The sequence below is a fragment of the Marmota flaviventris genome, chromosome 4, assembly GCF_047511675.1.
Source record: "Marmota flaviventris isolate mMarFla1 chromosome 4, mMarFla1.hap1, whole genome shotgun sequence".
NCBI classification, from domain to species: domain Eukaryota; kingdom Metazoa; phylum Chordata; class Mammalia; order Rodentia; family Sciuridae; genus Marmota; species Marmota flaviventris.
In genome coordinates, this window is record NC_092501.1 from 13,602,992 (window position 1) to 13,616,701 (window position 13,710).

General features: G+C 51.4%; 1 protein-coding gene across 2 annotated transcripts in view; it reads left to right on the forward strand.

Annotated features, from left to right (window-relative positions):
• Positions 1-5,466: 5,466 nt before the first annotated feature.
• Positions 5,467-13,710, forward strand: part of Hspa12a (heat shock protein family A (Hsp70) member 12A) — a 64,453-nt gene continuing 56,209 nt past the window's right edge. Inside the window, exons 1-2 of one of the 2 annotated variants that reach the window (XM_071610875.1) lie at positions 5,467-5,613; positions 12,777-12,871. In XM_071610875.1, coding sequence (XP_071466976.1) covers positions 12,781-12,871 — 91 coding nt within the window. In that variant the 5' untranslated portion in view covers positions 5,467-5,613; positions 12,777-12,780. The remainder of the gene's footprint in view (positions 5,614-12,776; positions 12,872-13,710) is intronic. The other variant, XM_027930302.2, reaches the window with a different exon arrangement.

A 13,710-nucleotide genomic window follows, 5' to 3' on the forward strand; every position in this document is an offset into this window, starting at 1 on the left:
GGTCTGAGCAGTTCTGAGAAGGCTGCTGAGAAAGTAACCACAGATCCCTCTGCTGTTTGAAATACTGCTGAAAAATATTTGGATAACCCTCTATCACCTGAGCAGGCATTTCAAAAGTTTACATTGCAGGCCCAAGTGATTGTGATATTTAGAGAAATAATTTCCTCTGGTCCTTGAATTTTTGCCCTGGAAGGGTCATGTGGCAGCACATGTTGTATATGTGAAGGGTGTTTTGGAATGTTAATGGAGAGCTGACTCACACCAGATGGGGTGGGAGACCAGGAGGAAAGGATGTATACACTGGCCACCGGGATTTGGTTCTGAGGTTGGATTTTCAGAATGTGCTGAAGGTCAGAGGACAAGGAGTGTGACACATGCCCAGACTTTTCCTGTAATTTGTTTCCTTGGACATCCGAGTTACAAAGGAGTTGCTTTTATGATATTGTTTTTAGACATAATTCTAGAGGCATATCATAAACTCCAAAGCAGCTTTTTTTTTTTTTTTTTTCTGGACGCTTCCTATGTAAAAGTTCAGATTTGAATTAGTCTTAGTGTTTCTTAAACTTAAAAAAAATACTTTGATAAACATTAAAAAAAAAAAAAGTGACTTACCCTGTCCAAATCTTCTGCATGTTCTCATCAGGCAAGGACATTTTGCCTCAATCCATTCTGTAACCTTTACAGGGAAAAGGCATTTTGTGGTCCAAATATGAAAATTATATAACACTGTAGGCTGTATGTAGTCTAGCCCTCAGCTGAAGGTTCTACATCTGTGTCTCCCACAATGATCCTCCCTGTAGCCATCATGCCCTTTCTACAGGTGAAGAAACAGATTCAGCGAGGTGTATTCCTGGGTTCCCAGGTCCCCGCTGCCTGGTGACAGGATGTCCAGGCTGCCTGGTGGAGTTAGCTGGGCCTGCCTCTGGGCTCTGGCTTCTCTGCACATGAGTTGGTATGGTGGGGGAGGGGATGTCATTGGTGAGAAGTGTCTGTGGGCAGGCTGGCAAAGAGGAGTGTGGAGAGAATGGGAAAGACCTGTGTTGAGGGTGCTGTTTCCTTGACTATTTGGAGCTCTGTGCCAGGCACTGTTGAGGGTCTGGCTGTGGATACAGCTGATGTCCTCTTGAGGAGTTCGCATCTGGAGAGGGGATGGGCAACTTGAAGTTGGAAAGACCTGAGTTCTAGTCTCAAAGCTCTGCAGCTTCTGGGCTCAGGGATCTTTTAGGGCTTTCGTTTTGTTATCTGTACAATGTAGTTAATAGTGACCCTGACCTCAGAGTTGTTGTGATAAGTGCAGGATTGCACTGGGGATTGGGCACAGAGGACAGAGGAGGGGTCTCTTGCTGTCTTGGAGGGCCAGGTGGTGTCCTGGGGGAAGTGATGTCCACAATGAGACCTTAGGGGAAGAGTGGATAACAGGCTCCTATGCCAGGTGCTGCTCTAGTTGGGCTGTAGTCTGGGCTTCTGGCTAGATTTCCATTAGGGCAAGGCCATAGCTTAGGGAGGTCTGTGGTTCCCTCCTGGGACATGGGATCAGATTTGCTATATTCAAATCAGGGATGTCTGTGTGCATTTGGGTGGGGGCATTTAGTCATGGAAGCATCAGGAGACCAATTCCTGTAGGACCTGGTAGCAGAAAAGTGATGTGACCTCACTCGGTCAGCTCTTGGGGAAGAAACTACAGGATCAAGGGAAGAAGGTGGGAGCCCTTCTTGATGTTGTGTGACCTCAGCCTTTGGCTCCTTCCCTTTCCTGTCCTGTGAAAACAGCCAAGGACTACCAGGAGAATTAGGTGAGAGATCGAGAGCTCCTGGTCAGGGGACCCTATACTCACCAGGGTGTGTCTTCATTTCCATGATGAATTTTTTTATATATATTTATTTTTTAGTTGTAGGTGGAAACACAATGTTTTTATTTCATTTTTACATGGTGCTGAGGATTGAACGCAGTGCCTCACACATGCTAGGCGAGCACTCTACTACTGAGCCACAACCCCAGCCCTCCATGATGGATTTTAAAGGCAAACATGAGGCAGAGCATACACTGCTTTTATGCTCCCCTGAATATCAAAGCCGCCTGCTCTCTGCCCCCAGCACTGGGGCCTTCGTGTCATCTCCCATCCTCTTCATGTGCCCTCACATCACTGCGACTGGGTTGCTGCTGAGGGCAGATGGAGCCCAAGGCCTTTCCACAGCAGGAAACAGATGGGGGAGTGCTGCATGGTTCCTGCTGGTTCTGACAGGCTGCCAAGGCCAATGTCCTGATGCCAGGCCAGGTTCCTGATGAGGAGGGACGGGGTCCCATGCAGGTGCTGGAGAGGGGCACACTGGCCAGCCCAGGGGTGCGGAGAGGGCTTCCTGAAGTTGGGAGGTCCATGCCAGGAAAGGTTGCTGGTGGGGGGGGTGGGATGAGGGAAACTGTAATCCAGGCATCCAACACACTTCCATATCTTTGAAATCTCAGCAAAAGAGAGGCAGGGACCGGATCCATGATGGGGAGCTACAGCAGGGCAGGACAGAGTCACAGGGAGTAGTCACAGGGGCAGAAGAGGAGACCACTGAGAAGGCTGCTGCAGGTCATAGGAGCTGGGGACCTGGACAAAGGGGTTAGGGAGGATGGAGAGAAAGTTTCAGAAGCCATAGGGCCACACTTGACTTGGGGATTGACTGAACTTGGATAAACCTGAGGGAGGAGAGTTAGTGGATGCCCAGGTGTCTGACCTGGCCCCTGGTGGGTGGTGCCACCTTTACAGAGATGCCACCCCCAGGAGAGAGGGCAGGAGAGGATGGCCTGGGCTTTCTTCTAGTATGAGCACCCTGGGTAATACCCTTGGGAGTTGCCCAGTAGGTCTGGAGTCCTAGGGGAAGGTCTAGCCCTGGGTGTAGAGGTGGGCATCCCTACAGATGGACAGAGGAACCTCCTGAGTGCTGAGATTGGAGGATGGAGCTCAACAGAGATGTGTGGGTGTGCAGAGTACCACAGGAGCCTGGGGATGGGTGCACAGGACTGGGACCCCAAGGAGGCCCAGATGCAGACTGCTAAGGGAGGGAAGTGAAGGAGATAAGAAACAGAAGCAGCTTGTAAACCTGACAAGGAAGGGTGGGGAGGAAGGCTTCCTGGGAGACACTATGGATGAGGAAGTTTGGGGCTGTGGGTGTCAAAGGTGTTCAGTATGTCACCAAAGAGTGAAAGCTTTTTCCTGTGTGGGGAGGGGGAGGGGGGAGCTCAGCAAGAATTTGACACAAGAAAGACTCAATCAGACCATGTTGAATAGCCAGCTCTGTCGGGCAACCATGTCCAGACATATGTCCATGGGACACTGGTACTCAGTGGACAGAGTGTATGTGGCTGTCCCTGCCCTCTTACATTCCAACTCATGTAGACTCAGCGCAGCCAGATTTTCTCAGTGGGGACATAGGAGCAGAACCCGGAGGCCGCTGTGGAGTGTGAATGAAGGGCCAGGGCCAGTCCTTCCCCCTCTTTGTCTCTTTGTTCTCAGCCTGCTGGGCCAGTCTGTGCCCAGCATAACTGCCTCCACCCTTCCTGCTGTCTGCATTTGGGTGCCATAGACTCCTGGTCTCCAGGACCCTCACTGGGAGCCCGCTGTGGGTTCTTCCTGACATGGCAGGTATTACCTCAACCAGCAAGCAGTCTTGGTAGAGAAAGTGTGCTCTGTGGGAATTCACCGTCCACCCTGGGAGTGCCTTCCATGTACCTCCTCCACTGCCCTGCACAGCTGACCATGGTCTGTCATTAAAAAGGTTCCTCGATGTAATGTGTTTTGAACTGCTTACCATGTGCTAGATCCCAACCTAAGCATACCATCTAATCCTCTTCAGTCTTTTGAATAGATTCTCCTGTTATACCCATTTCAATGATGGGGCTATTAAAGCTCAGATTGGTTATACAACTTGACTATGGACTTACATACAGTGGGTATTTAGAACTTTTTTTTTTTTAGTTGTCAATGGATCTTTTTTATTTATTTATTTGGTGCTGAAGATCAAATCCAGGGTTTCACACATGCCAGGCAAGTGCTCCACCATTGAGCCACAACTCTAGCCCTGATATTTAGGACTATTAATGCAACAAATAGAAGATGTTTCTTTTTTCTTTTTCTTTTCTTTTTATCTATCTTTCTTTTTTTTTTTTTTTGGTGCTTGGTGCTGAGGATTGAGCCCAGGGCCTGGTGAATGCTAGGCAGACAGTGTACCATTGAGCTGTGTGTCCCCAGACCAAGTTTCATCTTCTGAGCAGAGCCCAGTGTCTGGGCTCTCCCACCAGCCCTGTACCCACTCCATTAGCATAACCTGGCTGCAAGACGAACCTCCCTGGGTGGCTTTTGCCAGATACCGTCTGTCCATCTCAGGAAGTTAGGGAATAGCTGGTAGTTGCCACCTGTGTAGGCGTCCCAGCTACCCCATTCACCTGCTTGTGTGTCCGATATTGAGATCACATAAACCTGCCAAGCCTCGCTTTCCTTATCTGCAAAATGTTTCAGTTATGAGGAGAAAGGAGATATGAACTTGAGTACTTATTGTAGTGCTGGCTCAGGGAAAGACCCAGTGACTGTGGACATCACTGCCCTGCTTGCCAAGATAGGGTAGTGGCACGGACGACACAGCGGCTGCCTAACCATGCCTTAACAGGTGCCGGTGGCACCTGTGTGCAAAGCCAGAGGACAGAGAACATGAATCATTCACCATGGAAGCCCTGCATTATTAATGTCGTTTTTCTCAGACTTCTAACGGGGCCAGGGCCGGCTCCCATATATGGAAGGCGCGACTCGGCCTCAGCTGCAAGCACCTCCCTGGGTCTCCAGTTGCCATGGAGTCCCGCAGGCGGCCGGGAGGGGAACGCCCGAGGCGGTGTCCTGGGCTCGCTTGCTGCACTGGTCCTGGGTCCGCAGCCTGGCTCCGGGTCGCGCCGGGACCGCGCTTGTCCTGAACTGCTTCTCTGGGACTGAGGACGGGATGGGGGTGGGGAATAAACTGGTGGAGACTGGATGCAGCATCCTCGGGAGGACAGGTTTTGTGTGGTAGGCTTCGGGCTTCGATACGTGGTGCCTTCTAAAGAGGGTCCCAGGGTCTCCGACAGTAGTCCCCAGCTGCTCGCCAAGCCGGGTACCTTGCGCACGCCTTGCGTTCGGCCAAATGGGCGAGCCGCTGAGCTCCGCGCGCAACACCATCCATCGCCACCATCCATCGCCCCCATCGCCAACGCGGAGGCGAGCGATGGGTCTCCAAAGCGAAGAGAGGGGAGGGGGCCCGGCCTTGGAGGGGCGACTCTGGGCGGGTGGGGCGCGGAGCCCTCGGGCGGGGCCCCTCGCGGCGCCGGCCTCCCAGCCTTTCCCGGCCGCCTAGCCTCGGCGGGGCGGGGCGGGGCGCGGGGCGGGCCGGGGAGGAGCGCGGGGAGGAGCCCGGGCTGCGGCGGCCGCGTCAGAGCAGTGCTCCCGCTGCCAAGAGGCTCAGACCCGGCCCGAGCGCTGCCGAGGACGCGGACAGGAACCCGCACAGACACCGATCAGCGCTGCGCCGGAGGCTCCCCTCGCGGGCCAGGGTTGAGCGACCATGGCGGACAAGGAGGCCGGCGGCAGCGACACCGGGCCCCGAGGTGAGCTCAGGGCGCGGGTCCTGCGGCTGCGGCTGGCAGTGTAGGGGAGGGATGAGGCACGCTCTGACCGGCGCCCCACAACCTCCTCGTGGACGATGGAAAAGTGGGTGCCCTGGCCCCAACCTGCCCTCGCGGGAGGGAGAGGCCAGGGTCAGCACCTAGGAGGGAAGAGGGCTCCGGGAACTGGAGGTGGCCCGCGGGTCACGTGCTCTGTTCCGGCTAGGGTGCGGACACTGCGACGAGGACTGCAGCCCCCGCTGGGGCACCCCTTCTGTCCCCGCCTCTGGGTGGCGCCTCCGGCGGGGCCGATTACGAGTTCGGATAAGAACCGCCCTTCTGTCCATCCCTGTGCACCGTGCTGGGGATGCCAGCGCTGGCCCGGTAAATGGCCGGCTGCTGGGTGGTCGGGTATCCCCAGAGGGTCATTTCCGTGACTCAGCGAGGCGAGGGTGGGATCCTAGGGGAGGTCGGAGATTCGGACCTGTCGCCTTACTCCACCCTGCGCGGCGGGACCCACGCGCCTGGAGCGGGAGCAGTAGCTCCCGCCTTAGGTTATCCCATCCCCTCCCCACCCATCTCCAAGGATTCCCTGGGCTTGGAAAGGGCGAAGCGGCAGGGGCTTGACAGTCCCCTCCTCGCCAGAGGTAGGGTGGGGACAGTGCGGAGGAAGGACGTTTGTATTTTGCCAAGGTGCCAGGGCCGCTCTCTTTGGGGAGTGATTCGGGCACAGATGGAAGGAGGGAGAGCCAGAGAGAACTGGAGAAAGAGGCCGGAGGAAGTGGAGGAGCAGCTCTTTGAGCCCAGGGCAGTAAATCAACCTTCGCCCGCGGTGGGAACGGGCTGGCCAGGATTCCGGTCTTCCTGTGAGTCCCAAGTGGGGAAAGTTGGGCGCCAGAGACGCTGGGCGTCCCTGACCTGCAGGGCCTTGGCGGGAGCAATCGCCCAAAAGGAGCGCGGCCCAGCGGCTTTCCCTGGAGCTCCAGGCAAGCCGTCTTGGGAGGACGAAATTAAAATGCCCGGACGTAAGGGAAATCCAGCCAGGAAAGGCTCGCCCAGCTTTGCCTGGACCCCAAAGTCGGGGAAACTGAGGCCAGCAAGAGCACCAATAGTACACCCACCATTGAAATTGCGCTCTCGGTCGGTGGCCGTGGCCCCCGCCCTCTACTGCACTCGGAGATGCACCTACCCCCTCCCCAGCCCATTGTTCCTGCGGATCTGGGAGGTGCCTCCCCACACGCACTGCAGTGATGGGGGAGTGCGGGTGGGGGCTGGGGGATCCTGACTTGACTCACTCCTGGGAGGGAGGTGCAGAGCCCAGGCAGTGACCAAACACCAAGCACCCAGAATCTGTCCCTCTCCCTCGACCTTCCTCAGCGGTCAGGCTCCGGCAAGGGTCTGACAGCTGTCTTTGTCTGAACACCCCTCAGCAGCTGGATGGGCTCATTTTTCCTCCACCTTTTTTTCTTTAAATTGGAAAACAAAATTTAGGATGATCCTAAGGGGTGTCAGAATTGCTAAAGCTTGAGAGTTAGTGAGCTAGTTTCTTGTCTCTCAGGCTGAGATAAAGTGTGGGTGGTTGAATCAAACAAGGTTGGGCATAGGATTTGTCAAATCAGAATTGCAAGCACAGTTGTGCACCCACTTCTCGATACCGTTTTGTCTTATAGAATCATTCAGCACTCCTACTCTACACACACACACACACATACACACACACCCAACTGGTAGACATCCCCACCCAGGACAGGGAAACAGAGGTGTGCTGGGTCACCTGCCACCACTCACCGGATTCCTTTAGAGTGTTTCTTTGCTTCTAGTGAGTTCAGGTGCACGGGTTTAGGACACAGCAACTGGAAGAGCAGGCTTCCCCTAGCAGCTCACTGTGCTTCTCTAGGGTGCCATCTCTTTATCTGCAAAATGGGAGATATTAATAGTATCTCATAGGAGCAGAGTCTGTCCCCTTCCACATCTATTTTTAAGGTTTCCTCATTTCATGTTGTGTGCTGGGCAATGAACATACATTATTTTATTTTTTAAAGCCTCTTAACTCCTGTTACCAGCATTTTCTTTACTGGTGGGATATTTAAACAAAGATTTAATGACCTGTCTGAGGTCCCACATCTAGAAGTGTTGATTGGGATGCAGACTATCTGATTCCAGGGCTGGATATGGTCAGTGCTTGCCATCCTATCTGGTACGTGAAGTGGTTGTGTTTCAGGTTATTTCAAGGATGCTACTGGTACAAAAGAATGAATCCCACAGGCATTAAACTATGTTGGGACTCTTGTACAGTGGGACCCCTGGTTGTGGAGGTGCTGGGAATGCTGGGGTGGGGAGCAAGTGCCCATGAAACAAAAATGGCAGTATGTTGGTAGTTGTTGAAGCTGGGTACTGAGTAGATGATGGTTCCTTACTATTCATTTTGACATGTTTGCAAATTTCCTTAATAGCATATTTAAATTAGTTAGTTAATTTTCAAACTCGGAAGGATAGCCTTTAGTCTCTGGAGTGTACACAGTGGAAGCTGAAGTGATCCTCAGTCCCACGTCTTCTTCATGTCCTGAGATGTTGGCACATGGAGTCCCAGAAGAACAAGATGAATTGAGTGGGGAAAGTGGCACAGAGTGGATAGCTCCTCTGGTGACGGACTTAGGGCAGGCTGGAACAGTGGACAGCCATTCATTTTCTCTGGGAATGGGGGTTGAGGAAACCAGTGGCGGGAAGGCAGGTTCCCGGGGTCAGGGTGTGTCTTGAGGTGTTTTATTAGGCTTCACTGGTGGGTTTCTGTTTCTTACCAACTTGGCGTTCAGTGAAAATAGACATTTTGGTCATTGACATATATCAAGGATTCTGTGTATGCCAAAACCTGGGAATACTGAGTTGTCTCATTTAGCCTTGACCACACTTGTTGAATGAATGACTCTCTGGGCAGGGGAGAGGGGGTCTGAGGAGAATGCTGACAGATTTAGGGATGCACAGTTGGAAAGGGGCTGGGGAAGAGTAGGGACTGGCCTTGGGCCCGGGTGGTCAAGCCAGCAGCTTCTCCTAGCACATGCATGGCACATCATAGGCCCTCAGGAAATTGTGATGAGTGTCTAATTAAGTGAGCCCGTGACTAATACAAAGTATGGCTGCCAAACTACAGGTGGAAGTGGAAAGGTGTTGTCTATGGCCCCCAAAGGAACCAAGAGAAGGTCAAGGTGATGCTCTGTGTTAGGGTTCTGGGGATGTGATCCATTTCTGTGCCTGCACCTGCCTCTGTAGCTATGTCCCCTGTACATGCCCTTCCCATACAGAGTCTTGTGTTTCCCAGAGCCCTAGGATCTCCCTTGGCCCAGACCCCTATGATCTCCTTTGACCCTCAGTGCATACAGTTCACCCTGTCGGGGACATCTCTCTTTGTCAATCAAACTCCTATTCATCCTTCAGATCTCAGATCAGGTAATCACTTCTCAGGAAGTCTTACTGGATCCATGTGTCCAGGTGAACTCTACCTGTGTAGTCCCAGAACCTTTGGTACTTAGCCATTGGTGATGCCCTGGTGTTCATCATGTGTCTGTGATGTGCCCTTTTTTGCATGTCTCCCATTGACTTTTCCACCAACCCTGTGAGGCTGGTATCATCATTACCCCATTTTGCCACTGGGACAATTGAGGACTTAGAGAAATGTTGTGACTTGCCCAGACAGTAAATGCTGGAGTCAGGATACAAGTCAGTCATGGACCCCAAAAGCTTGTTTCCCTCAGTGCCTTTTCTCTTGACAAGGTCATGGAATGTGTCTTTCATTTCCATATTCTTAGGGCACATAGTAGGTACTCAATCGATGTCTTACTGTGTTGAATGACTGTCAGTCAGCAAGAGGAGAAAACACAGCAGTAGGCAATGGCATCTACATCCTGCCTCCTCCACAGTGGCACTTCTAGAAACTTGGATGCGCAGAAGTGGGCCAGGCTGGAGGGAGGAGGGGGGACTCTGAAGAGATGTGGCTTTGATTCCAACAAGGCTTTGAGTGACGACTCAATCTTGTGGGGGCGAAATGCTCTCTTGTCTTATAAATAGGCCTCTTTGGTAAGGGAGAGAGCTCTTTTATTACTGCTGTGCATAATTAGAGTGGCAGAGGAATCAGGGGCTTTTAATGAATGAGTAGCATGTGGCAGGGAGGGAGCCCCTGCCCCCTGTGGGCACATAGGCCTGGGCTGGGGCTGGATGTCCCAGGAGAGAACAGGGTAGGCCCAGGAGATACCCAGAGAGGAGGAGGCAGAACTCAGCAAGGAAACTGGCCCACAAAGGCCAGGCCTGCAGACCCTTGCTACATTCTTGGTATTGAGGATGACTCTGTCCTGTTCTGCCAGATGTTCTGTCACACGTATGGCGGGTAGAGAACCAGAGTGGCCTAGAGTGCCAAAACTCCAGCTAGACTTTCATTTCCTAGCCTGTGAATGGGGTGCACGAAACCTGCCCAGGTCTGTCCTGCCCAGCCAAGACAATAGATGAGAGGAAATGGCTTTGCCATCATCAGCCTGCCCATAGGAGGAAGTGAGAGTGGCCTCCTTGCCTCTGCTTCTGTGCCCACAGGACTGCTGTTCATTTGCATGGCTTGGTGGTGGGTCAAGCTGGTCTGCTTGCTGGGAGGCTTTAGGAGAAGGGCAGATTGTGCTCTGAGTTTTCTCAGACTTGGGGCTACATGGGGACATGTTCAGATCCCAATTCCTTTAGACCTACAGTATTTCACTCTCTGAAGCAAACCCCTTGGAATTGGTTTAAGTATCCCCGGGCATGCCTCCCACACCTGCAGATCCCACAGTGGGGCAGAGGGTGGTGGAGTGATGGCAGCTCAACGGCCACTTAGGGGGCTGGGGGCATGCATGTTGGAGCTGTTCTCTTTGGCCAGAGGATGTCCCTTGCTGGGTTCAGTTACCTGAGTGGGTCTCCTTTTGGGATCACCTGGAGAACTTCTACAAAGTCCTGATGCCCTGACTGTGATCCAGTGGACAGTCAGTTTTACCAGTTAGGGAGTCCCACACATCCAGTGTCAAACATGGGCACAGCTCCTGAAGGTAGGGTGGAGAGGCAGGGAGTGGCAGACTGGTCATTTCCTGGCTCAGGGATGTCTGAGTCAGCAAAGCTTTCTTAAGCTTCAGCTCTGTACCTGTATCATATATATGTATATATTGTGAGATGGGGTCTCACTATGTTGCTCAGGCTGATTTTGAACTCCTGGGCTCAAGTCTTCCTCCTGCCTCAGCCTCCTGAGTAGCTGGGATTACAGGTGAGTACGGCCACACCTGACTCTGTGTCATCTTATTTAATCTTCAGCATTATACCACAAAGTAGGTGATTATTCACCAGGGGAAACTGAGGCTCAGAGAAGTTATGTTCATTCCCCAGGAAACACGACTGCTAGGGATGATCAAGAGCAGAGCTCAGGGTTGTCGGTTATAGGCATGTCATGTCACATTCTCAGAAGACTTTGGTTTCCAAACTTCAGCCACTTGAGAATCACCTTCCTGATTCACTTGGTGTATGGATCTCCCCCCAAAGTGATTAACTGATTCTTTTAAAAATCAATATACTGTTTTTAAAAAAATGAATTTATTTTAGAAAGACTATTTTTATCAATTCCATAAGTAGAAAACCTGTGTCCCTCGCCATAAATAGGGGGTAGCCCAGGAATAAATGCATGGGGGCTCAATTGAGGTTATTGCACTTCTAGGGGATGCTTTTACCAATAGGAAGCTTTGAGTGGAGGCTGCACTCTGGGTCCAAAGGGAGCCTAGAAGTTTCTAGAGAGGGTTAGGAGGAAACACCACACTGACATGTTCTCTTTGATGGAATCAGACTTGAACAGAAAGAGAAAAGCTTTAGGTCGTAGGGGACACATCGTAATTTTCCTTCCTGACCTACTCTGATTTGACCCTCCAGAAACATGGGACTGGGAATGTGTGTTTTCAGAGTTCACCATTGAATCCTAAAGTCAGGAGGAACCAGGATGAGATGTACTGGTAGCCCATGTGCCACCACAGCCACATCCTGTCCACCAGGGACATGGGATCATCTTCACAGGGACCCTGCACCAGTGTATACTGCTTTGGGGAGATTGGATAGAGAAGAAAGAATGTTGTATCAGAATTTACAGAGTCAGTTAGCTTGGATTCCGACCCTAGCTCTGGGATTCTGGACAAGTTACTTACCTGCTCCTTTTCCCCTCCTCAGTTTCCTCATCTGTAAAGTGGGAATAATCATAGTACACATTTCCGAGTGGATTTTATTTACTTACTCCCATATCCCAGGCTAAGTGCTGAGCACATTTCCTTGCATATGGGTCATCATTGCCACTATCTGCAATTGTTATTTAAACTATGAATCCCATGGAGGTGGGTGGGGCCATTATCTGTGGATGCATTTTGTTCAGAAGGCTCAGATGGGAAAGGGGCTAGCTTGAGAACCCACAGCCAGTTAGGGGAAGACAAGAACCACAGCCCTTTTGTCCAGCAGGTCTAAGACCTTGGCGGAAAGCTGTGCATCTTAGACTGTTGGCCCCCATCACTTGGCCCTTTGCCACAGCTCCGAGCTCTCCCTGAGTTTTCTGATTAGGGCAGCCAGTGAGGTTCAAGGTCCTTGGCCTGTATCCAGTGCTGCTTGACCTCTGTCCTCAGATGGACTTTATCCCCACCCCCAGGCACACTCTGCCTGCAGTGCAGAGCCCCTTGTAGATGCTGCTCTGAGCTCCTGGGACCATCCTTCTTCCACCAGCCTTGACTGTGACCTGGAAGCTACAGATGTCCCCTGGGGCTGGCAGCTGCTCCACAGAAACCCCTTCTGGGAAACCCTGAGCTGCAGAGTTTGGGCCTTGATTTTAGTGCCCTTATCTTTAAGAATGCTTGTGTCCTGTTTGCTGGGATAGTTCTAGTGTATGCCTCTTGTCCCAGTGAAATTATTAATAGCGCCTCCTTTCATGTTCTAAATATCTCCATTTGAAAGCTGTACCGTGGGGTTGAGCTACTTTTCTTTGTCTTCTTCTCAGCCATGTGGGCCTCAAGTGGGGCAAGGCAGGCAGGAGGGTTTGGTTAAACTTGGACTTTGGGCTCAGACGCTGTGGGTTCAGATGTGTTTAGCCTCTGGGTTTAACACTGCTGCACCTCACTTTCTCCTGTGTAATCAAGGCTGATGAAAAATCCCTGCTGCATTGGGGTGCTGGAATTAAGTGAGAGGATCAATATGAAGTGCTTAGCAAGAGCTGGTATGAGGAGAGCTTACGGTAAGTGTTATTCTATATTGTCTTCATGAGGCTGATTTGGGAGGTTTAATGATCCCATGTGGGCTCCGGGGCCAGATTGCCTGGCTTCAAATCTGAGTTGTGTCTTCTACCTGCTCTGCAACCTTGGTCAGTTACTTAACCTCTTAAAGGTTCCATCTTCTCATCTGTAAAATATGAATTGTAATCATGTCTTCTTCACTGGCTTTTGTGAGGATGAAATGGATTCATTTGAGAAAAGCACTTACCACAGAACTGGGCGTGAAGTAGACACTAAATTAGTGCTAACTATTATGTTATTAGCTGTTGCTATAATTATGAATGAACATCAAGTTTATTCTTGGAAGGGAGGAGGGTTTATTCAATGTATTAGACTCCTGTTGCTGTTGAAAAGATTAACACCAATGTAGTTGCTTAAAAAAATATAAGTTTATTAGCTTACATTCCTGAAGGTCAGAAATAGGCCCCAAACAGGTCTCACCAAGCTAAAATCAAGGTGTGGGCAGAGCTGTATCCCAACTATGTCCTTACCTCTCATGGCCCCTTCTTCCCTCTCTGCTTCCTCCCTCCTCTCTGACTCTGCCCCTTCCCCTCCTGCCTCCCCAGGCCCCTGATATAAGTAAGAACCTCTTATAAGTCCTGCATGTGTGATTCAGGGTAATCTCTCCATCTCAAGATCCTTAGTTCAACCATGCCTGCAAGATCTCTTTTGTCATGGAAAATAACAGAATCATAGGTTTGGGAATTAGGACATGGACATCTGGAGGGTGCTACTGTTGAGCCCAGCATAGCCAGAAAGATTGGGGTCTGCCTGGATTTAGGAGTGTTAGCTAGAGAGGCTC